This window comes from Sprattus sprattus (genome assembly GCF_963457725.1).
Source record: "Sprattus sprattus genome assembly, chromosome: 2".
Lineage (NCBI taxonomy): Eukaryota > Metazoa > Chordata > Actinopteri > Clupeiformes > Clupeidae > Sprattus > Sprattus sprattus.
In genome coordinates this window covers 33,488,164-33,510,047 of record NC_137921.1, presented here as the reverse complement: position 1 = coordinate 33,510,047, position 21,884 = coordinate 33,488,164, and the positions used below count along the sequence as shown (strand labels likewise).

The 21,884-nt window shown below is 39.7% G+C and overlaps 3 protein-coding genes across 3 annotated transcripts; 2 read left to right on the top strand and 1 right to left on the bottom strand.

Annotated features, from left to right (window-relative positions):
* The first annotated feature begins 1,210 nt into the window (after positions 1–1,210).
* tax1bp3 (Tax1 (human T-cell leukemia virus type I) binding protein 3) lies at positions 1,211–5,274 on the top strand. Its single transcript, XM_080832080.1, has 4 exons — positions 1,211–1,434; positions 2,032–2,151; positions 2,758–2,835; positions 3,807–5,274. Exons 1-4 carry the CDS (start codon positions 1,339–1,341, stop codon positions 3,939–3,941), a joined length of 429 nt encoding a protein of 142 aa, XP_080688206.1. The 5' UTR covers positions 1,211–1,338; the 3' UTR covers positions 3,942–5,274.
* Positions 5,275–11,911: 6,637 nt separating this feature from the next.
* On the top strand, positions 11,912–15,612 carry slc1a6 (solute carrier family 1 member 6; the record flags this gene model as incomplete). The annotated part of the gene is made up of 9 exons (XM_080860770.1): positions 11,912–12,170; positions 12,442–12,579; positions 12,849–13,056; positions 13,151–13,193; positions 13,492–13,802; positions 14,084–14,317; positions 14,531–14,725; positions 14,959–15,093; positions 15,414–15,612. The coding sequence occupies exons 1-9, from the start codon at positions 11,954–11,956 to the stop codon at positions 15,610–15,612; spliced, it is 1,680 nt and encodes a 559-aa protein (XP_080716896.1). The 5' UTR covers positions 11,912–11,953.
* A 3,307-nt stretch (positions 15,613–18,919) lies between these two features.
* Positions 18,920–20,648, bottom strand: ccl44 (chemokine (C-C motif) ligand 44; the record flags this gene model as incomplete). Its single annotated transcript, XM_080859705.1, has 3 exons — positions 18,920–19,106; positions 19,413–19,542; positions 20,588–20,648. The coding sequence occupies 3 exons, from the start codon at positions 20,646–20,648 to the stop codon at positions 18,920–18,922; spliced, it is 378 nt and encodes a 125-aa protein (XP_080715831.1).
* Between the last annotated feature and the right edge of the window lie 1,236 nt (positions 20,649–21,884).

The window sequence follows — 21,884 nt, the reverse complement described above, 5'->3', positions numbered from 1 at the left end:
ATATAAGCTAATACAGTATTAGTCTCTACCACTGTAACCTTCTGTCTTAAGTATGGGAGACTCGGTGCAATTGTAATCAAGGCGGGCTAGCCTATTTCACGTGCAAACTGAGCTGGCTGGCTGGCTGGCTGCAACTGATTGTAATGTGTGTTACAATTGTCCCCAGCCACCCTTTAGTTGAAAAGATAATTGTATAACTATAACACATTGAATGCAGCTCCAGTTATATAGCATCTGATTTGGAAAGCATTGATCTCAACTATAACCACTAACTTGTGTTCCATGGATTTATTACAAAACCTAACATGACATAAATCAGATGTATTTCTTCCTATCAATTTATTTTATTGCATAAGTAAGATATTAATCTGAATTAGCCATAATGTTTGGTTTTGTAATACATACATTTTTGAGCAGATTGCTAATACGTTTATTATCATCCCTCTCTAATATAAATTATTTGGTTAAACGCTGCCTATGACTGAGACACAAGCTTAAATGTTAATGTGGCATGCTGATGCCATCACATTCGATGTCTGTGATTTCCGAGTTTGAAAGGCTTATACCATCTAGAGGTTCACATATTAATAGTGTAGGCCATTTCACACTTAACATGGTACCTTTTTTCAAAAATTGGGTACTGACACACACAAGCATACTGTAGATCTATAAATTGTAGCCCGAAGTCTCATAATGTTTATTAAAGAAAATGTCAGGCACAGAGATAGGCTGAGGAATTCCAACCCTTCACACACTAGTTTTTAAAAAGTGTGTGTGTTGGGCACATTTATGTAATGCTTGCTGTTTATTGTGGCAGCAATTGCCACTCAGCCTCATCGACGAATACATTGGATTTGAAGAAACAAATGGACTGCCTTACTTTCACTAGGCTACAGCAAATGTGATGCGTTTTGATTTTTTTAATTTAGGTTATTTTTACACTTTTAACAAATTTGCCTGAAGGTTGAGCTACAAATCAAACCACCAAAATACATAGAAGTTAGAACGAAGCAAACAGATAACATTATAAAGGGCCGAATTATACAAGAAAGGCCACATAATGAGTAGGTTTGAATAGCTGTAGAGCGGCGGGTAGGCTGCGACTGTCGGCAAAGATAGTTTAAGTATGACATCATCCCAGCCATTGGCAAACTAGCATGTCATAGCAAGTCCAGAATGAGCTAGCTTATCTTGCTGACTATGACAAGTGGAAATGTGTGTTGCCATTGCCAATAGCTATTCTTTCATGCGACTCTGAGAAGTACATTACGCAAAGATAATCTAGTAAAATAGTTTTCGATATTTGTTGGACTGTTTCTGACCCTGAAACTTCAATTAATGTGGACAAGCTATCCTAGTGTCCCAAACATGGAACCCTTTGATAACAACTGTACATTGCCTGTAGTGCCTGGTCAGCCGGTTACTGCTGTTGTGGTAAGTCATGCTAACATGTCTAAGAATAGAATTCACGGTACAGTTTATTCATGTTCACTTTCATTTGTTAATGAACTTGAGTTCATGAGTAGTCACGAGAAGTCTGTATAGTTTGTTAACTTGAAAAGCGGTTTGTTAGCTAGAAAGCTAAGTATTTGCTAAAGTATTTGTTCAACTTGCTAGCTTGTCGCTAATTGTTTAGGTGGTCAGTTAGCAACGTTGGCTAACAGTGTTTGCTAAGTTCTACCAAATGTGAGCGAACTTAGATTTCGTTCTCTAAGAAATTTTGTTTACAGCATTGAAACGGAAACTTTTGCGTTAAATGTGTCAGGCGATCTATCGATTAACAACGCTCTTTTCTGGTTAGCTCAATCAGTCCTAAAAGTAGGTGTGGTGTGCAGCTCGGTATCTTGCCTGCGGTATTTTTACGCTTTTATTCACATAGATAACAGGTGAAGTACATGTAGTAATTGTAATGTTTATGAGATTTAACATTATCACAATAATCATATTGCTGATGTAGCCAAGTAGCCTACTGTCGATCTTTTTAGTTGCATTAATAAACCTAACATCGCTTGAATCATTTCTTATTTGCAGCAACGAATCGAAATCCACAAACTACGACATGCTGACAACTTAATTTTGGGCTTCAGTATTGGAGGAGGGATGGATCAAGATCCAGGACAGAATCCCTTTTCTGCGGACAAGACAGACAAGGTGTGTGTGTGTATGTTAGTACCCGAAGCTGTTGGAATGTTCTGCAAATAGCCATGATGAGTTTGTTGGCTTTAGCACCCAAACTTATGGTTCAAACTTATGGTGTCATTTGTATCTGTTGCTGTGTACACCGCTTGTAGTCATCATAGTCTGATTTGTTTTTGCAGCAGATAGTATCGTATATCTACCTAGACCAATAACTTTAGAACAGTCCTACTGCACTCCTTTGTCTTTGTAAGGGAGTTGACCCTACCCTGTGATAACTAATCGATGACTCACTCGAGTTCAGCGAGGAGAGAATTGTCTTCTCAGGTTAAAGGTGCCGCAGTAGGTAATAGTTCCGGAAATATGAAAAAAATTCGAATTAAAAGAGTCTTATTTCCATACCTGTCCACATTGGGACTTAAAAATAAGGAAGATTGTGTGGCACATCACAACAGAGATTGAGCAGCCCCGTTTAGGTAGGGCTTGTAGGTCTAGCGTTAAGAAGTTAAGGTAAAAATAAGGGAAATTCACAGATGAATTTTAAATATTTAAATGGGAGGACAGCGGGAGAGAAAGCTATGATAGGAGGGTTGACCGCTTTGCATTTGTTTTTTTCCTTAGGGCATCTATGTGACAAGAGTAACACCACAAGGACCAGCAGAAGTGGCAGGTCTGAAAATGGGAGACAAAATAATGCAGGTGTGAAAATTGTTGTTGTCTGTAACAAATTATTATCAGTCACGCTACAATCCCACATACTCAATGCACAAGGTTCTTATGTCATGGGAACTGAATTCATGACTTTGATGCTGATGCAGTGGTTACTTTTATGAAAAAAAATGTAGTGGGTGTGTAATGGCTGTGCCTTGAGATGCATTATGATTTGGTTTTAGAATCATGCTCCCACCCCAAAAAGGTTAATAAACAGTATATGTCATGTACTGTTTTTTTTTTCTTGAAAGTACAGTTTGCCCACCAGGTGTTGCTGTTTACCAGCTTTCATGGCCACACTTCTAACTAGTCCCCTCCCTCCCCTATACGGCACACATAACTTTGGACATTACGACATCTAAACACATTAGACTAGCCTGGTGACACCAGCCTACGTATTTCCGCCTGAATTGATTTCAAGCTCATACTCAGTCTGGCCCAACCCCGTTGACAATCATCTCCAGGACTCAAAATCCAACCACACCAATCACCGAACAGTTCAGAGCTGTGACGCAAAACTCACCTTGGAGGAAGAGACACGAAAAGCTATCGGGAAAGTTGTCTCAACTCTCGAGAACATCAGAAAATTAAAAGGAGAACAAGAGTATTGTCTTTATGATTGGAATGATGAGTTTTATGATTGGAAAGGACGTCGTAGCTCTTCTCCCAACTGGCTTTGGGAAGAGTTTAATCTACCGAATGCTTACCAAACGTTGCTGATTGGTTAAGGGAACTCCAATGATTTTAAACCGCAAGCTAAGCACCCGCCCATCTCGGAAACGAAAATGAACGGGGTTAGGCCAGACTGACAGGTCACAGGCTGGTAATGGCCAGGCTAACATTAGACATGAACACCTCTGCAATATTCTGCAGACTCTATGGGTCTATTGATACATTTGTTTCACATGTTATGAAGACTTTGAGTTGGTTGTGGAAATCCATTGTCTACCTTACAACAGGTTAATGGCTGGGACATGACCATGGTGACTCATGACCAAGCTCGCAAAAGGCTCACCAAGAAAAAAGAAGACGTGGTACGGTTGCTGGTGACCAGGAAGGGACTTGAACAGGCTGTCAAAAATGCCATGATGTAATAATGGGAAACAAAAGCAAACACATTCAAGGGGAATTTAATCAAGCAGTTAAGTGGCTAACTGCCATTGGATCTGCATGATTTTAGGGGCTAGACATTCTTTTGAGTTTTACCACAAGGAATCAAACATGAGTGATACGGTCTGAGCATTCATATAGAGACGGTTTCAGTACATGGAACTACTAGCATTGTGTAACTGCCAAAGTTCCAAGCCATTCTAACAAGCTATTAGAGTCTACTATACAAGTGGCTACTCTCTGACCATGTTTTCTTTGTGTGATTATTTACACATTCTTATACTTTATATTGTCTATATATAATCAGTAACACTACTTAAAGAACGTTCTTTCTTTCTTTTTTTGTTCACACAGCATGAAATCTAACATGCATGCATCATACAGCATGAAATCATACAATAGGAATTCACAACAGTGTTGTCAAGCCATACTCACAAAATACCAAGAGGGTAGAACAGATGTTAACAGCTCTATTATGTTCTCAGCTCTTTTGTCTCTGCATACACTCGGAAGAAATCAAATTGAAATCTCCTGTTGTGAATGAGCAAAAACACTTTTAAACATCTTGATGGATTTCAACCATGTTGATGAGAATTTGATGTCCCAAAATGCATACTTCTAGATCAGACTCAAATACAACATTCCTCCATGGACCATTTTTCATAAACTTCATTTGTGTACTTTTTGTTTTGTGTGCATTGTGTGACTGGCATTCCTGACCACAATAGTTGACACACACCCACAAACACACTCACTCACTCATCCAATAACCTTTTATGCATCCAGTCTGTGTCTTTCATGAATACAAGTGCCAATTTTTGATCATTGTCATATCTAGTGCATGGAATTGTAGAATTATGTTAGATTGGTTAATTTTAATCTCGTATGGATCTCTGTGATTTACCCCACTACCTGATTGTTTTTAAATCACTCTGTTTTTTGGGGATAAAGGCATTCACTCTCCTTTGTTAAAATCTTAAATTATATTAAATGTTAGTCCTATCCATACAATTCCAAAACCGTAATAAATATACCAAATTGACCCTGCCCTTGTAAAGAAATCATGTTTCTGTATGTCCATATAATTCTCTCTTTGTTTTGATGTTATTTTAATGTTTCAATTCGGAGCTGACTATGCTGGCTGACTTCATTGACTATGTTTATTTCAATCAGTATACACTGGCTCTCTTTTGTAAGTGTCCTTTCCTTACCTGACCTTGCTGCAATCTTTTACTGGTAGAATAATTTTTGATATTCCCATTTTGACATTTGATTGTATATTTTTATATATGGACTATATAAAATGTTGTTGTTAAATGTTGTCTCATTTTGTGCATTGATTTCAACAATCTAAGAATGCAGGTTGTGTGACCTTCAAACACAGGTGGCAATGAAAAGAACGTTTTTCCAGTCGTTTCTCTATGCCGAATACAAATGTAAGCTACAAAATTCACCTCTGCATGTTTTGTATTGATCACCGTTCACTCTCCAAAAAGCTTTCCAATATCATCACATCAGCTTGAAAGTAATCAGGTGACATTTCAGGGCATGGAATCCATTGGGTGACCTTTCACTGTGTACAGTTATTTTGATACGGGGAGTATATCGGCTTTCATCTCTTAATGCTGCCAGACAACAAAAAAGAAAATGGTTTCCTTTCAACTTGTGTAAAAACTTAGCAGAGTGACTAGTAATTAACCTGTTCTGAATTGAGCCTGGTAATCCACATGGTAGATCAGAATGCTTCACTGTGCCTCACTGTGTGTATCACTACCCATGATGGGTAAAATGAATTCAGAGTGTGTGTGTGTGTGTCACTATCTCTGCCATAACATAGTCACTAGGGCTCATTTACATTTCCAGAATAGATGAGAGTGGCTATTGTTATGTTCATCCATTCAGTAACACTTATACGGCAGCATCTTGGACAGTCGTTGGATGTATTGTCATTTGATGAATGTTAACGCTTAATATATAATATAGCCCATGACTGCAAATGTTTAATAAATGAGGCTAAGGCTGAGCTCTGCCCCTTGGAGAAAAAGATTTAGATGTGTGTACATGTTTGGGGGAACTTATCAAGCCCTATCACTCCAGCTTCAACATGTGGCGATGCTTACATAGTGGAGCTTTTAAATGGATATATTTTCATTACATACGTTCATCTTACCACTGATTTTAGCATTAGACTCTAACTTTGGGCTCTGTCATTCAATTGTGAGATTACTGAATGGGTCACATCTACTATTATATCTAATATAATGCCTTTTCAGAGGTTGCATTGTTTGGCTGCCTAAATAAGGGGAACCATGCTTCATTCCACTTGCTTTAACAGAGAGGCAGGTCTACATGAGCACTCCAGATAATTTTCAAGAAAACAATAATTACATAAAACAGTAAAGACAAGAATTCAATAAATATTTTTTGGAAAAGAACAGAAGGATGGAACCTGTGAAATGTCACTTCGTCACTTACCTTTTAAAGTTAGTCTTTAGATGCTAATGCAATTCTATTCTATGAATGTTACTGTAGGCCTATAGTGTATATGTGTTTTTTGTGTTTGCCACAAACAAATGTGTAGGACAAATAGGCAAAAGAAAAATTTAATGTTTTGTGTAGATCAACTACATCTTTTCAACAAACGATCATTGTTACGCATTGTTAATTTGAAGTTATGTTATAAAATGTCAACAACAGCTTAAAATATATTCAAATAATATCAGCATGTTTCAGGTTTACATCAGAAATAAAAAAAAAACAGTATTGCATTTTTACTTTATTGACATGGACTAGGGACTGGATTAAACTATAAAACATATTTCCCTCATCAATATATGAGTTGTCATTTCGTAATCGGTGTAACCTTTACAAATGCATGTGTACACTATGGATGTTGTTAGAAGGCAAGCACATAATTATCATGTCTAAATGCGGCTCATACATGGTTTACACCTCCCACACATTGGCAGAGTAATTTTGTTTCCATAGTGATGCAATCTGCTCAGAATTTCTTTATGCACTGTAAAATATCATTTCAGTTGTAGATTATTGTGCTGGCTTTTCTGATTAGTTTTTTTGCTTTTGCATTGTAATTGAGTTTTTAAAAACCTGTGTTCTTTGTCTACAGCTTCATGGTTTTATATTAAGCGCAAAAAGTGTGTTTTACATTTTGATAGAAATAACCAAGCCCATATAACTATTTGATCTCTCTGATGATGTCTTGGGCATTTTTTACATTAGTTGTTCCTCAAACTTTCTAGGTTGGACTAAATCTGGGAAATAGGCCAATTTTATATTTTTCTTTTTTCTCCAGCACTGGAGAATGATTTTGCCAGTTATTACAGTAAAACAAGGAGTGTTTGTATGTTCTGTAAGTTAGCACACTTTATAAAATGAAACTGATAATGTGAGACAGTATACATTTTCTCAGATTGCAAACAGTTGTTTTGTTAAGCTTAGTTATTGTACCATTGTATCCATACTGGGGGAGGCTGACTGCAAATGGCCTAAAACTGTGTAGGTGTACGAGTGGGTAGAGCGGCGTCGGAGGTCAGTAATATGTGTATCCCTTGAGCTACTCTAACAAGACCCTAAGCAATTGGAAGAAGGCAGGTTGTCATGGTAATATCAGCAGCACATGTAATCTTCATTTTTCTACTACTTCCAAGAAAACCATTAACTCTGCACACATAAAGGCCTTCAAAAGAAAATGTAGTTTCACACCAATGATGTCAAACAGACAAATGTTTATTAGGCTATAGGAAAACAATACGTTGAATTTGCCTATAGCAAAACACAATCCGTTACCATCATAACATATCAGCAGAAAACCTTAGCGGGACGCTGTTGAGAGCAGTTTTTTTTTTTTGACAGGCAGCAGGTGGCTTTTCTTCTCGCCTGAAGAATCCTTAACCTATCCTTCCCACGCAGACCTCTGTTCGCTTTTGAGGCGTGTTTTCGTCATATAAATTTCATTGGGAGAATGAGGGATGCGCTTTTCCTCAAAAACGTCTCACGAGGAAGTCGGAAAGGCAGACTTTATAATCTACTTTACATCAGTAGCTAGCCTATTTATATCTCGGGTGAGAAATACGCTCTCTGAACTTGCTGAAGCGCGGCGGATGACAAAGGGGGTATGTGGTATTTCTCTTGAGGGGGTTTTCTTAAATTGGTTTCATAATTTAATAACGTTAATCCTTGTTGTATGGAGCCTAAATTAAATCTTGATAACTGTGTTTTTACCCGGTTGACTGGTTGTGTTAAGCCTATAGCCGCGTTATATAGGCTAAAAGTGTTGAACAAAATGTTCTGTCCTGGAAACTTGTGTTCTAAGTCTTTGCATTGTCTGTTGCATTGGCCTACTATAAAAGTGGTGCCTTTTTTATTTACACTACAGTTCTGTGTTGAACCATAATGCAGTTTATATTTTGCAGAATAACTGAAAGGATGCTCACTGAGACTCAGAATGACTGGCTGTCACTTTATTACGAGTAGCCTAGTGACAATTAGTAATTTTCGCGACAGAACTGCCAATAGCCTTAGTTGTATCCATCCTCAGCATCTGCTCTCAGTAGGGGATGGGACAGCTTTTGTAGGCGGGTGACTTCTGAAGGTCAGGACAGAGAGGTGATAGTCTCACATGTATCAGCACATGAGGTCCCCAAAGTATTGCCACTGGTCACCTTAGTAGTACAGGTGCTACACATGCCTGGTCTGGTCATAGTAGCCTAAACAGTGACATCATGAGTGGTGAGTACAGACTCTTTGCAACGTAATGGGTGGTGTTTAGTGGTGTGTTAATAAGGATTTGGCTTGGGCAGCTGTGTGAGGTGGCTTTCGTGTCTTAGTCTGAATAGAAGCACTTGCCATTTTAAGGCTGTTGTACTGAGCTTGTTTTATGATGAAACATATTTTTTCCCTACAATGAATTCAAACATTTAAATGTATTTGTATTATATATTATTGACATATTTCATAACTAATGCATGTAGGTATATATGTAGGGTGCATATGTGTCTTAGGTTTTTGGGTTAAAGAAAGACCAGATACTGATAATCACAACAGTGCTTCCTAGCAGTACTCTGTTGCATTTGACAATCGTTCATCTGTGTTAACACACACTAAAGTGCTCTCATACAAGCACTCTCTGCTGTTAATAGTGCTTTTTCTTTGGAGGGGGAACTGGGGAGACCACAGCTGACTGAAGTACAGTGGTCTCCAGTGGGCTCTCATGCAGCATTAATACCCCTCCGCTGGGTGTCTGAAACAGAATTGGCAATGACCGGCACACCAGAGAAACACATGCTGCATGAATAATTGCCACCTCTGCTCTGAACAGCAGGCTGCGCAGAGGCATGAGTTACTCAGCTGTTTACAGGACTGGAGTCACAAATATGCAAACAAGTCAATTGAAAACCATCAAGTCAAGCAGGCATGAAGACAGGATCTTTAGAGAAATGAATACCATAATTATACCATACTATATACATACACCATTAGATTGTCTATACAGCATTCTGTATTTATTAATTTACCTAGTGGAGAGCCTCTCACTGCCATTTAGGGTGTATATGCAGTAAATTACATTGTAAATGGTGCAAAGATGTGTGCGGACAGATCATTACTATGTATGGGTATTCACATAGGGGGCTCTGTTATTTTAACCTCACATGGATATCGTGACCACTTCTATCAGATGAAGAGAAACTTACTTAGATGCTCTTAACATGTTCCCTGTGGTAAAACATTACAGCGGTATCTAGCAATTTAAAGATATTTCATAGACAGGCAAAGTACTGAGCACACAGCTTTTAAGCACTTTAACCATTATCTGGTGGAGATAATTATCTGGTGGATTTTTTGATGAATGACACTGAAACTTGAGCAGATGATTCTGAGTATAGTGCTAATCGTCCATCACTCCTCAGAGGATTTAACTGGTATCAAGGGATAGAAGCAAAACATAGAATTAGTAACAAAATAAAACACTTCAGACACATTTAGTCTACAGCTTAATTCAGCAAAAATTAGGAAATTAAAAAAGATACACTGTAAGAAAAAGTTTTGCATCTTGATTGGACATTTAAGTTAAATAATAGTTAAATAATTGTCCTTGCAATAGCTCAAAATATCATATACATATACAGCCGCGGAAAAAATTAAGAGACCACTTCAAAATTATCAGATTCTCTGGTTTTACTATTTATTGGTATGTGTTAAAGTAAAATGTACATTTTAGTTTTATTCTATAACCTACTGGCAACATTCCTACCAAATTTCAAATAAAAATATTGTCATTTAGATCATTTATTTGCAGAAAAATGACAATTGGTCAAAATAGCAAAATTGATGCAGTGTCTTCAGATCTCGAATAATGCAAAGAAAACAAGCTCATATTCATTTTTAAACTACACAATACTAATGCTTACACTTAGGAAGAGTTCAGAAATCAATATTTGGTGGAATAACCTTGATTTAAAATCACAACTTTCATGTGTCTTGGCATGCTCTCCACCAGTCTTTCACATTGCTGTTGGGTGACTTTATGCTACTCCTGGCGCAAGAATTCAAGCAGCTCGGCTTCTTTTCATGGCTTGTGACCATCCATCTTCCTCTTGATCACATTTCAGAGGTTTTTTATGGGATTCAGGTCTCGAAATTGGGCTGGCCATGACAGGGTCCTGATCTGGTGGTACTCCATCCACACCTTTACTGGCCTGGCTGTGTGGCATGGAGCATTGCCCTGCTGGAAAAAACACTTCTCAGAGTTGGGGAACATTGTCAGAGCAAAAGGAAGCAAGTTTTTCTTCCGGGACAACGTTGTACTTTGCCTGGCTGAGGTTTGTAAAAGACCATAAGGATTGAAAAAGCGGACTGGAGGTTCTTCTAAGTTCGTCTTCTCTGATGAGTCCGATTTCACAGTAGGTGCAAGACTCTCTGGCTTGTAGGCCTCTCCAGGTCTCCGTCTAACCATCAGACGACCATGTGTATGGCAAAGCTGAAAATTGGACTCATCAGAGAAGACGAACTAGAAGACCCTCCAGTCCGCTTTTTTCAATCCTTATGGTCTTTTACAAACCTCAGCCAGGCAAAGTACAACGTTGTCCCGGAAGAAAAACTTGCTTCCTTTTGCTCTGACAATGTTCCCCAACTCTGAGAAGTGTTTTTTCCAGCAGGGCAATGCTCCATGCCACACAGCCAGGCCAGTAAAGGTGTGGATGGAGTATCACCAGATCAGGACCCTGTCATGGCCAGCCCAATTTCGAGACCTGAATCCCATAAAAAAAACTCTGAAATGTGATCAAGAGGAAGATGGATGGTCACAAGCCATGAAAAGAAGCCGAGCTGCTTGAATTCTTGCGCCAGGAGTAGCATAAAGTCACCCAACGGCAATGTGAAAGGCTGGTGGAGAGCATGCCAAGACACATGAAAGTTGTGATTTTAAATCAAGGTTATTCCACCAAATATTGATTTCTGAACTCTTCCTAAGTTAAAGCATTAGTATTGTGTAGTTTAAAAATGAATACGAGCTTGTTTTCTTTGCATTATTCGAGATCTGAAGACACTGCATCTTTTTTGCTATTTTGACCAATTGTCATTTTTCTGCAAATAAATGATCTAAATGACAATATTTTTATTTGAAATTTGGTAGGAATGTTGCCAGTAGGTTATAGAATAAAACTAAAATGTACATTTTACTTTAACACATACCAATAAATAGTAAAACCAGTGGAACTGATAATTATGAAGTGGTCTCTTAATTTTTTCCGCGGCTGTATGTCAATGTAAGCCAATACAGTCGTATTAATACCTCTCAGTAGCCAACAGTTATTTTAGAGACATGAACTGTACTTGTCATATCTCATAGGCACTCTGAGATTCTTTTGAATGAAAAGTGCGTTAAAAATAAAATGAATTATTATTATTTATATCATATTGATTTGCTCCCTCAGTTTCCCATGAAACCTGCCTCCTAGACCAGGCCCTGGAGCTGATTATGAATGAGAAGCCTCCAACCAGCACCAGCCTATTTCTACACGAGGACTCGGACAAGCCTGAGCGCTCGGAGCGAGGCCTACGCCACCTGCGCCACGCTCTCCAGAAACGTGCCTCAGGTGACCGACACAGAATGTGTTCCATCACCAAAGAGAGCGCCAGGACCTTCCTGCGCCGCAACACCTTTGTGCTCTTCACCGTGGCTGCAGTGGCACTAGGTGCGTTATACACATGTCCACATGTACACACATAATAATCCATTCAGTGAAGTAATGGGCATAAATTAGTTGCATTTGAGTCATTGAAAAGTCAGTATGCATACAGATAAAAGAGAATATATAATGTAGATGTTACCCTCCAGATACATATACTGTCTTTCAGTGTCATATCAAACAAAATCAGCTAACTAATGCATTTTCATTCAAGAGTGATTGTGAATATATACCCTATGACCATGAAGGTGGCGTTTGTCTCTAAATCTCTGTGCAGGTGTTGTGCTGGGATTCTCCCTGCGTCCATACAAAATGTCCATCAGGGAAATCAAGTACTTCTCCTTCCCTGGAGAGCTTCTGATGCGGATGCTCCAGATGCTGGTCTTGCCCCTCATCATCTCCAGCCTGGTCACAGGTTCACAAACATGTTCCCTAAATTCAACACCTCAATCGTGTTAATATTTAGTTTTTCTTACACAGTAAGAGCACGTTTAATGACGTTCTTTTCTGCTTCATGTGCTTTAAACCCTCTTTCTGAGGTTAACAGTTATAGATACCATGTAAGATGCCATTGTGTGTCATTTCTTTCCGACTACAAATGTTATCTGTGGCTCTGCTCCCTTTTTCTGTGTAATAAATGAGTGTGTCTCTCATGAGTTGTCTATATTGTGTTATCTCTTCCAGGCATATCCTCTCTTGACAGCAAAGCCTCTGGGAAGATGGGAGCGCGGGCTGTTGTGTATTACATGGTCACGACCTTAATTGCTGTTTTCATTGGAATTGTTATGGTGATCATCATTAGACCTGGGAAAGGCAACAGGGATCGTCCAGTGTCCTCTAGTGGCAACATTGAGCCAGTGCAGGCAGCCGATGCCTTTTTGGACCTTATCAGGTGTGTCAGGCAGTCTGTCATATGAACCTAAGTGAGATTTATGTGAAAAGTGAATTGAGGTGAAGTTAATTGTTTGTCCATTTTTTTTCTGCAGGAATATGTTCCCTCCAAACTTGGTGGAAGCTTGCTTTAAGCAGGTACAGAAACATTATAACTAATGTTAGCTAAGTGAACCATCTGTATTCTTATAATTCAGTTTAAAATAAATGCAATGAAGATATATGAATCATTGGCAAATGCGCTTTATTAAAATTAAACAAGTCTTTCCTACCTTTAGTACCATAATTCTGTTTTTATTATAGGCTGTTTTAACTATGTGTTTTCTAACTATGTTTTACTGTAGCACTCTGAGATTCAGTTGAATATAGAGTGCACTATCAATTGAATGAATCATTATTATTATTATTATAATTATAATCTTTTCCAACTTTGTAGTACAAGACACATTACAAGAAACTGATCTCCACAAGGAACGTCACTATTCCAGTCAACATGACAGATTCCAACATCAACACCACTGACCTCCATGCCAACCTCAGCGTAGTCCTTCAGACCATCCAGGAGACGGTGGAGGAGACGGTGCCCATGGGAGGCTCCTCCAACGGGGTCAATGCCCTGGGCCTGGTCGTGTTCTCCATGTGCTTCGGCCTGGTGATCGGGAGCATGAAACAGCAGGGCCAGGCTCTGCGTGACTTCTTTGACTGCCTCAATGATGCTATTATGCGCCTGGTGGCCATCATCATCTGGTTAGTGTTAAGTGTTAGAGAGTCAACCAACACATTCTGTTGAATAATCTATCCATGTATGCCAATCAAAGTCATGTTGCTGCCTTAGCTTGACACTGTCCCGATGCTGCATAGGCATGTCAGACATTCATTCAGTACTATTTTGACCGGTCCCGCATGTTTTTCTGCCATTTGGACCTAGATCTTACAGTGCATTAATGCGAAACTGTAGGCTAGTTCATATACACAACATGCATTGTATGCAGGGGAATACAATGTTAATGGCCTCTCATGTCTGTCAGGTATGCTCCTGTGGGAATCCTCTTCCTAATCGCTGGGAAGATTATTGAGATGAAGGACCTGGTTCAGATGGGGGGGCAGCTGGGAATGTACACAATGTCTGTGATCGTGGGGCTGCTCATCCACGGCCTCTTCGTCCTGCCGCTGCTCTACTTCCTGGTGACGAGGAAGAACCCGTTTGTCTTCATCTCCGGGCTGCTGCAGGCGCTGATCACCGCTCTGGGAACCTCGTCCAGGTGGGAATACACAGTCAGTCAGTTGCTTCTGCTGTAGATATGCTGCAGATGCTGTAATTCACGGAGCATCTTAGACATTTTAGGCTCCATGAACTCTAGCGTTGGTCACACTTTACAGTGTGCACTGAGCACTTAGCTCTTTAGCCTCTCCACAATATTTTTGTCCAGAAGAAATCTCCCTTACAGAATTCCTGCTCCCTCTTTTCCTGTCAGTTCGGCGACTCTCCCGATCACCTTCCGTTGCCTGGAGGAGAACAATCATGTGGATAAACGAGTGACACGCTTTGTGTTGCCTGTGGGTGCCACCATCAACATGGATGGTACTGCACTGTATGAAGCAGTGGCTGCCATCTTTATTGCACAAGTTAATGACATGGATCTCGACTTTGGCCAGATTCTCACCATCAGGTAGCAAATACACATACCAAAAATACATTTAAAGTGAAATGCAAACTGTTAATTTTATTATTTTGCCTGCATAGGGGTATTTATGCATATATTACAGCTTTTTGCTTTAGTAGTACTTTTGACATGTGGTAAAAAAAAATGATTTGATTATCAATGCATTCTACATTGTCTTGGATGTATTACTGATGTAACAGCCTGTTTTTAATCATTTAAATGATGGGACTCTCTTCCAGTATCACAGCAACGGCTGCCAGCATTGGAGCAGCAGGCATCCCACAAGCTGGCCTGGTAACCATGGTGATTGTATTGACATCGGTGGGACTGCCCACAGAGGATATAACGTTGATTATTGCTGTGGATTGGTTCTTGTAAGTCTACCCTAAATGTCACATTGAGGCAGAGAGCTGCAACTAAAATGTTACTTGAAAGGTTATCAGTGCATAATGTAGCTTTGTGTCGAAATGGCGGGGCCTTTAACTCCAGCAAAGAGCATTCAAACACCATGTGTAATGGTGACATACAGGAATAGTTTTGTTAGCATGGAAAGATGAAAACAGACTGTGTAAGACCCATTTTGGGAAGAGATTCAGAGTTCAATAGGTCAGTTGTGTATAGACTTGCTAGCAGACTGTTTTAAAGATGAAGAGTTATTGGTAGTTGTGACTTACTAAATGCTTTTCATGTGCAGGGACCGTCTCAGAACCACCACCAACGTTCTAGGAGACTCCATAGGGGCCGGAATCATTGAGCACCTTTCACGGAAGGAGCTCCAGACCCAGGACTTAGAAATCGGGAACTCCGTGATCGAGGAAAATGAGAAACCTTACCAGCTCATCTCGCAGGAAAATGATACCGCAAAGAACCATAACAGTGAGACCACCATGTGAAAGCAAGAGAGGGGAGAGACATCTTTACAGTTAGGACACCTCCCTGCCCCCTTAATGAGTTCTGATTGAAGATGAGAGACTTGCTGTCATGGGAAACATGACAACATAACAATAGAATGGCAAAGTAGGTTGAGAGGCACTGACCATAGAACCAGAAGCAGACAAAATAATTTCCCATCGGTGTTATTTATATGGATGAAACACTCATTTAAGACCAGTATATGTTTGTTTTTTCTGGTTTATGTATTCCCAACCCCATATTTATCTGGATTTGGAAAACAAATAGTCCCACAGTGGATACTAGTATGCTTGTCCTTTATATAAATCTACCTCTATGCTAATTATTATTTGCTAATTATTTGGATATATTTGAAAAAAATGCAGTTATTATAGTTGTCTGTTGTGTATTTTCAACAATCCAGCAATGGCCAAAAGTCAAATGGTGCTTTTACTATAAAGGCAAAAGCAACAACAATTACACTTAAAATTGGAAGTGTAGATGCCTTTAGTTTTGCCTTCAAATGTACATTTTCTTTGTACCCCTTTAAATGGTTGAGAGTAACGGAGCAGATCATTTCATGTAGTGGTAATCTACGGCACGTGGCATGTTGCTAAAGGCCAGAGTCTGCCATTTAAAGGCCAAACTGCCTAAGTAGAGCTTGTATATGACCATAGTTTGAACTTATTAGGAGTAAGACTTTCTTTGTGTCATTTTAGTTTAGATGTGCTTTTTTTTTAATGTGTTAATGGACTGTTACCTTATTATAGTTGGACTGTTTTAGTAAATCAATGTTTTTTTCAAACTTTGACATTTAACTGTTAAGCACTGATATTAAAAGGTTTTGTGTTCCAATCATAGGCATGTGATTGAACGTGAAAGCATTTGTGATGTTTGATTTGGAAAGAATCCTAGTGAAGGCTAATTCAATTTTTTTTACCCTTGTGTTTGCTGTTGGAAGGGTAATTTAGTAAGATTACAGAATGTAACCTAGATGTGAAAGTACTATAGTTTAAATGGTTTCAGTTATTGACTGTTGATTTCTTGAACCACAAATTGCCAAGGCATTCTGATGCCATGTTTACAAAAGTAGACACAACTACTGTGGGTGTCCACATGTGCTTGTAGAACTACCGTTGGATAGATGTACAGGTCTTTTCTTATCTGATGGTATTCGTGTTGAATGTAAGTATTATTTTGTTATTCATATCCACTGCAATACCTGAATGTATGAGCTGAGGAACTGTGAGTGGCGTGACAATCCACACCACCATGTGGGCACTGCCCCGACCCTGAGGGAGGTATGTGAATGTCTTTCTCTTCATTATTCATTTTGCTTTGTAAGTGTAAGATGCCACGTTTTAAAACTTTTCTTGGCCAGAATTTACTCGACTCGATGTGTGCCACAAAATTCCACCAGGGCTAAGAAACATTTGGCAATACAATTGGTAGATTAAATTATGACCTTATCTGTTCTAGATTAGAAGCCACATGAACAAATGCATACATTGTTAAAGGGATTGCACATATTTTTGGGAAAGGGAGGGCGTTGTTGGGACCACATGCTGTTCTCATTTTTGTTGTGAGAGGACTTATTTTTCTGTTTGGTTGTGGCAGTGGAATACATTTTACATTCAGAATGGTGTGTGATAGATGTTTCCAAATAAATGTCAGAAAAATGAAGGACTGTTGCTTTGTAATCAAACTGTTTGTGTTTTGGCTGATGTGTATTACATACTCGGACTGTAGTGATGTTACCTAGGATATGTGTGATACTCACATTCCTCGCATACCACATGGAGCGTATAGCCTCGTTTAAGCCATGACTACAATTATACCTGTGCTTTCTACAGCTTAGGTTGCAACATATTAAGTTTCCTAAGTAAACCAACTTTTAAAATACTTTCTGCATGCTTCACAGACCTGCAAGGCCATGCTAGATATCATAGTGATTTGATCTAAATGGCATTAAAATGAAACCCTGTTCAATAGGAATGTTTGCAGGGGAGAATGCAACAGCACTGTCAAAACAGCTAAAAGAAAAATGCAACTTTTTTGACAAGCCTTATATATATGTGAAAATTGAAATAGCGTATGTCTGGGCCCCTGTGTATGCTACAGGCACCTCACACTTGCATGTGAAGAGAATATATATAGAGCACAACATGGATGGACATGCCATCTTAATGACTACTTCACCTCACAACATGGGTGGACATGTCATCTTAATGACGATGTCACTTCACAAACCTTGATAGCTGTTGCATTATCCCAAGCAATCACAGTTATATACTTGATCTTAAAACTGTATATCTAAAAACTAAATTTGTAATGCACTTAAAGCACTAGTGATTACTTCTGAAGTCAGGAACAATTATGTAATGTTCTGATATTAAGAACAAGTAAACTTTAATTATGAAGACAAATGACATTTCAGTCACAGACACATAGAATAACATTTGGTATACAGTATAAAATATAGCAATACATACAACAGGAAATGCCAGCACAGAACACTTTAAAGGTTACATTTTTATATAAATGATTATCTTTCATGTTTAACAGTCATGTGTCATATATGTTATTGTTTAAACAAGAGCAAGTCCCCCTCCCTAACTCTGATTTAGCATGTAACTGCCAAAGATCATTGACAGGGGCATACTTTGGCATATTCAGCAACAGTCAGTTTGAAAGACATTCCACTACATATCAAAACCTCTCCAAAATATCAAAGTGTTTGGTAATGGGAGCTCTGCATCTACCTCTAAGCAGTTAGCAATGATCAATGCAGTCTGGAGACCCAGAGGACTGCTCTGAGGACTGGTTCATATTGTAGGCATTTATTTTGGCTATGGGGAGAGAAAGATAGAAAAAAAATGTCAATGGAAACATGTTTGTACTATAGCACATTAATGGTACAGTTCTATCATGTGAAACAGTGGTGGGAGGCATACTATTGTTGCACTGGCAGAAGAAAGGCTATATTATATATATACATATTCCATCATTGGCAAACATCTCTATTAACAACTCTTTGTGTGATGGCTGTTGTGGACAATGTGTGTTCAAACTAATTAGATTCATAGATAAACAATGCGCACACACACACACACACACACACACACACACACACACACACACACACACACAACCACAGACACACACAGACACACACAGACACACACACACACACACACACACACACACACACACACACACACACACACACACACACACACACACACACACAAACATACACACACTGAGTGATATCTCAGTCTTTCCAGTGACTGTGCAGGGTTGGAATGCTCATACAGCCCGAGTGATGGGATCATAAATGTCACCTACCTCAGCCATGACGGGCAGATTCATGTGTGGGTGGAGCCACATCGTCCTGTGAGCCTTCACCGCCTGCCTCAGCCTCAGTTTCCGTAGTAACCTCTGCACTTTGCGGTCCCTCGGGTCGGCACACTTCACTGCCCTCTTGGTGTACAATCTGTTCACATTGGACAGCAGAGAACATGTCAGAAGTTGACATAGTCTATGAAACTTCTGTTTTAATCAAAATAAATCCAACAAAAGGGGATCTGTTCTCAGTATCCTCAAGAATGTATGTAACTTAGGCATGTCCCCATAAAACTGGGCAGGAAACATTCCTCCACAAACTATTTGAGGCACTGGACGCAATTAGCAAGTAGAGCTTTTTCAATAATGAGATCTGAACTAGATAGCGATGCCGTTGGGCATTCATTGGAATATTTTCCATGTCTGGTGACCGCTCCTGGATGCTTGGAATACTTGCATGACTGCTTGTATGCTGCAGTCTGGGCCTTCTGTCTGCTCCTCAAATCTCAGCACATCTTTGGTCCGCACTTTGCCTTGGGAGTACTGCATGCAACACTGCACATCCCGCTGCATCTGGACACCCTTCCCTGTCCAAAACGACACAGGGATACTCTCACATGCAGAAAAATAGTGTACATTCAGATAACAACTTCTGTTTGAGGTGTGGAGAGTTGGGTCTCACACTTTTACATCCATAGGGCTTTCTGGACAAAATAAGGTGCCTCTAAACATAAATGTGAAATTTGTTTTGAATATGTGTTATTGTTCTGTACAATATTGATGACAGGTTCTAAATGACACACACACACACACACACACACACACACACACACACACACACACACACACACACACACAATAATGTCCATGGAATCCAATTACTCCACTGTAAGCATGCAGAAAACAGCTCCTGAAGGGGCTGCAGCCTGCAGGTAGACTTCATCATGCAGAATTCCAAAGCTTCGGGTTACACTTTTAGAATGCAGTTTGTGAAAAGATCCCTCCAGAGACATAGGTACCTAGCTCTGCATTCTTATGTTTCAATTTCCCTTCGCATGATGATGCATTGAAACATTAAGCATAGTACCAACTGTTTAAGCATCTAACAAGCTCTCATTTGAATTACATGTTTCCCTGTGCTACTCTTATGTTTGCATCCCCTAGTGTCCATGCTGGCAGCATGTTGGCCTGTGTCCCTCTCTCCATCTCTCAGTCTGTCCCTTTCACTCTCTTTCCTCCTGTGTCCCTCTCTCCATCTCTCAGTCTGTCCCTTTCACTCTCTTTCCTCCTGTGTCCCTCTCTCCATCTCTCTCAGTCTGTCTCTTTCACTCTATTTCCTCCTGTGTCCCTCGCTCCATCCTTCTCAGTCTGTCTCTTTCACTCTCTTTCCTCCTGTGTCCCTCGCTCCATCTCTCTCAGTCTGTCTCTTTCACTCTCTTTCCTCCTGTGTCCCTCTCTCCATCTCTCAGTCTGTCTCTTTCACTCTCTTTCCTCCTGTGTCCCTCTCTCCATCTCTCAGTCTGTCTCTCTCGCTCTCTTCCCTCCTGCAGCCTCACATCGCCATCACACTAACGCAAACTCACACAGCAGCAGGGTGCAAGCTCACGGCACACAAGGGCAATGTTGCCTTACCTTCCAGGGAGCCAAAGAATAGCACAGTAAGGCAAATCACGGCTGCACTCTGCAGATACATGGTGAGCCTGGGATGAATTAATCCGCTGCGTTACGTTTCTCGCGCTCCGTCTTTTATTTCTCCTGTCTCCCTCCCTCCCTCCCTCCTGCTCTGTTTTCCTCCCTCCCTCCCTCCCTCCCTCCTTACCTCTCTCTCTCTCTTGTGCGCGCTCTCTCTCTCTCTCATTCTCTCACCCTCACTCTCTCATACACATACTAACACACCCACATGCTCCTTCACTCTCCTCTCCAACCCACGGAGTCTTCTGGTGATTCCTGTGTGTTTGTTTACACCACACCACCACACTTGTCTGCAAAGAGACCAGAAAAAGTCTAATATGAACAAAACTGCAGGACCTCGTTTTTCCCATCTGCTTGCAAAGTGAAGAGACCCTGTACGGTACCTAGAGGGCCCGAACCAAAATACACTACAGAATTCACAAGAACCCCTTCAGCTCAAAACACTGAGAAATGTCTGTGGTTAGACTGCAAGAAACTTATAACACGAGTAGATGGTGTTAAATAATGAAAATAACTGTTGAATCTGATCATCTGAGATCACCTCAGGGTAACTTGGCTCACAGCTTTCTTTCTGGGCACCTAAACCACAAACTTAATTAGGATATTTATGGTTCACTTTCAGAGCATTGCATAAGCTTACTCAGAATTTGCTCTTAGATATCACTTAAATCTATAATAATATGAAATTGCTTAATTTTTCAGTGACATTCAGTAACATCTAAAAAAAAAAGCCACACATACACAAAGCAGAAGTCTTTGCTCACATGAAATATTCCTAAGACACAAAATGTATTATAAAAAATATTTTAAATTGTGACACTATGCCTTTCCTTTAGGACATAGACCTTTGGGTATTAACTCTTTTCCAGTCTATGTACACTAGATCCTAACTACAGGATATAATATGGGTGCAATTCCTATGTTTTGCCTACAGAACAATTGCAATTGCATTACAGCAAAATATTTGCTTTAATGTATAGGACAGAATATTTACATTAAAGAGCAGTTACGGTGTACTGTAATCCCTAGGTGATTTTTTTTACATACCTGAAGTCGTGAAATTGAAAATATGTAGTCTATGTTTTGGCAGGGCGGGGTGGGGGGTATGGAATTCATCCCTCAAAAAATCAGGATGGAACTTTTCAGCTGCAAAAACATACCATCCCTATGACTTCAATGTGCTCACAGGCCAAGCACATATCCTGCATATCTTTTGGACGATTAAGAGCTCACCAAA

What these genes read in the sequence shown, in the direction of transcription:
- tax1bp3 (XM_080832080.1), top strand. Translation starts at nt 1,339, where the DNA reads ATGTGGACAAGCTATCCTAGTGTCCCAAACATGGAACCCTTTGATAAC. An exon ending in CTGCGGACAAGACAGACAAG is followed by an intron (nt 2,152 to 2,757) that starts GTGTGTGTGTGT and finishes TTTTTTCCTTAG; the next exon opens with GGCATCTATGTGACAAGAGT. An exon ending in TGGGAGACAAAATAATGCAG is followed by an intron (nt 2,836 to 3,806) that starts GTGTGAAAATTG and finishes ACCTTACAACAG; the next exon opens with GTTAATGGCTGGGACATGAC.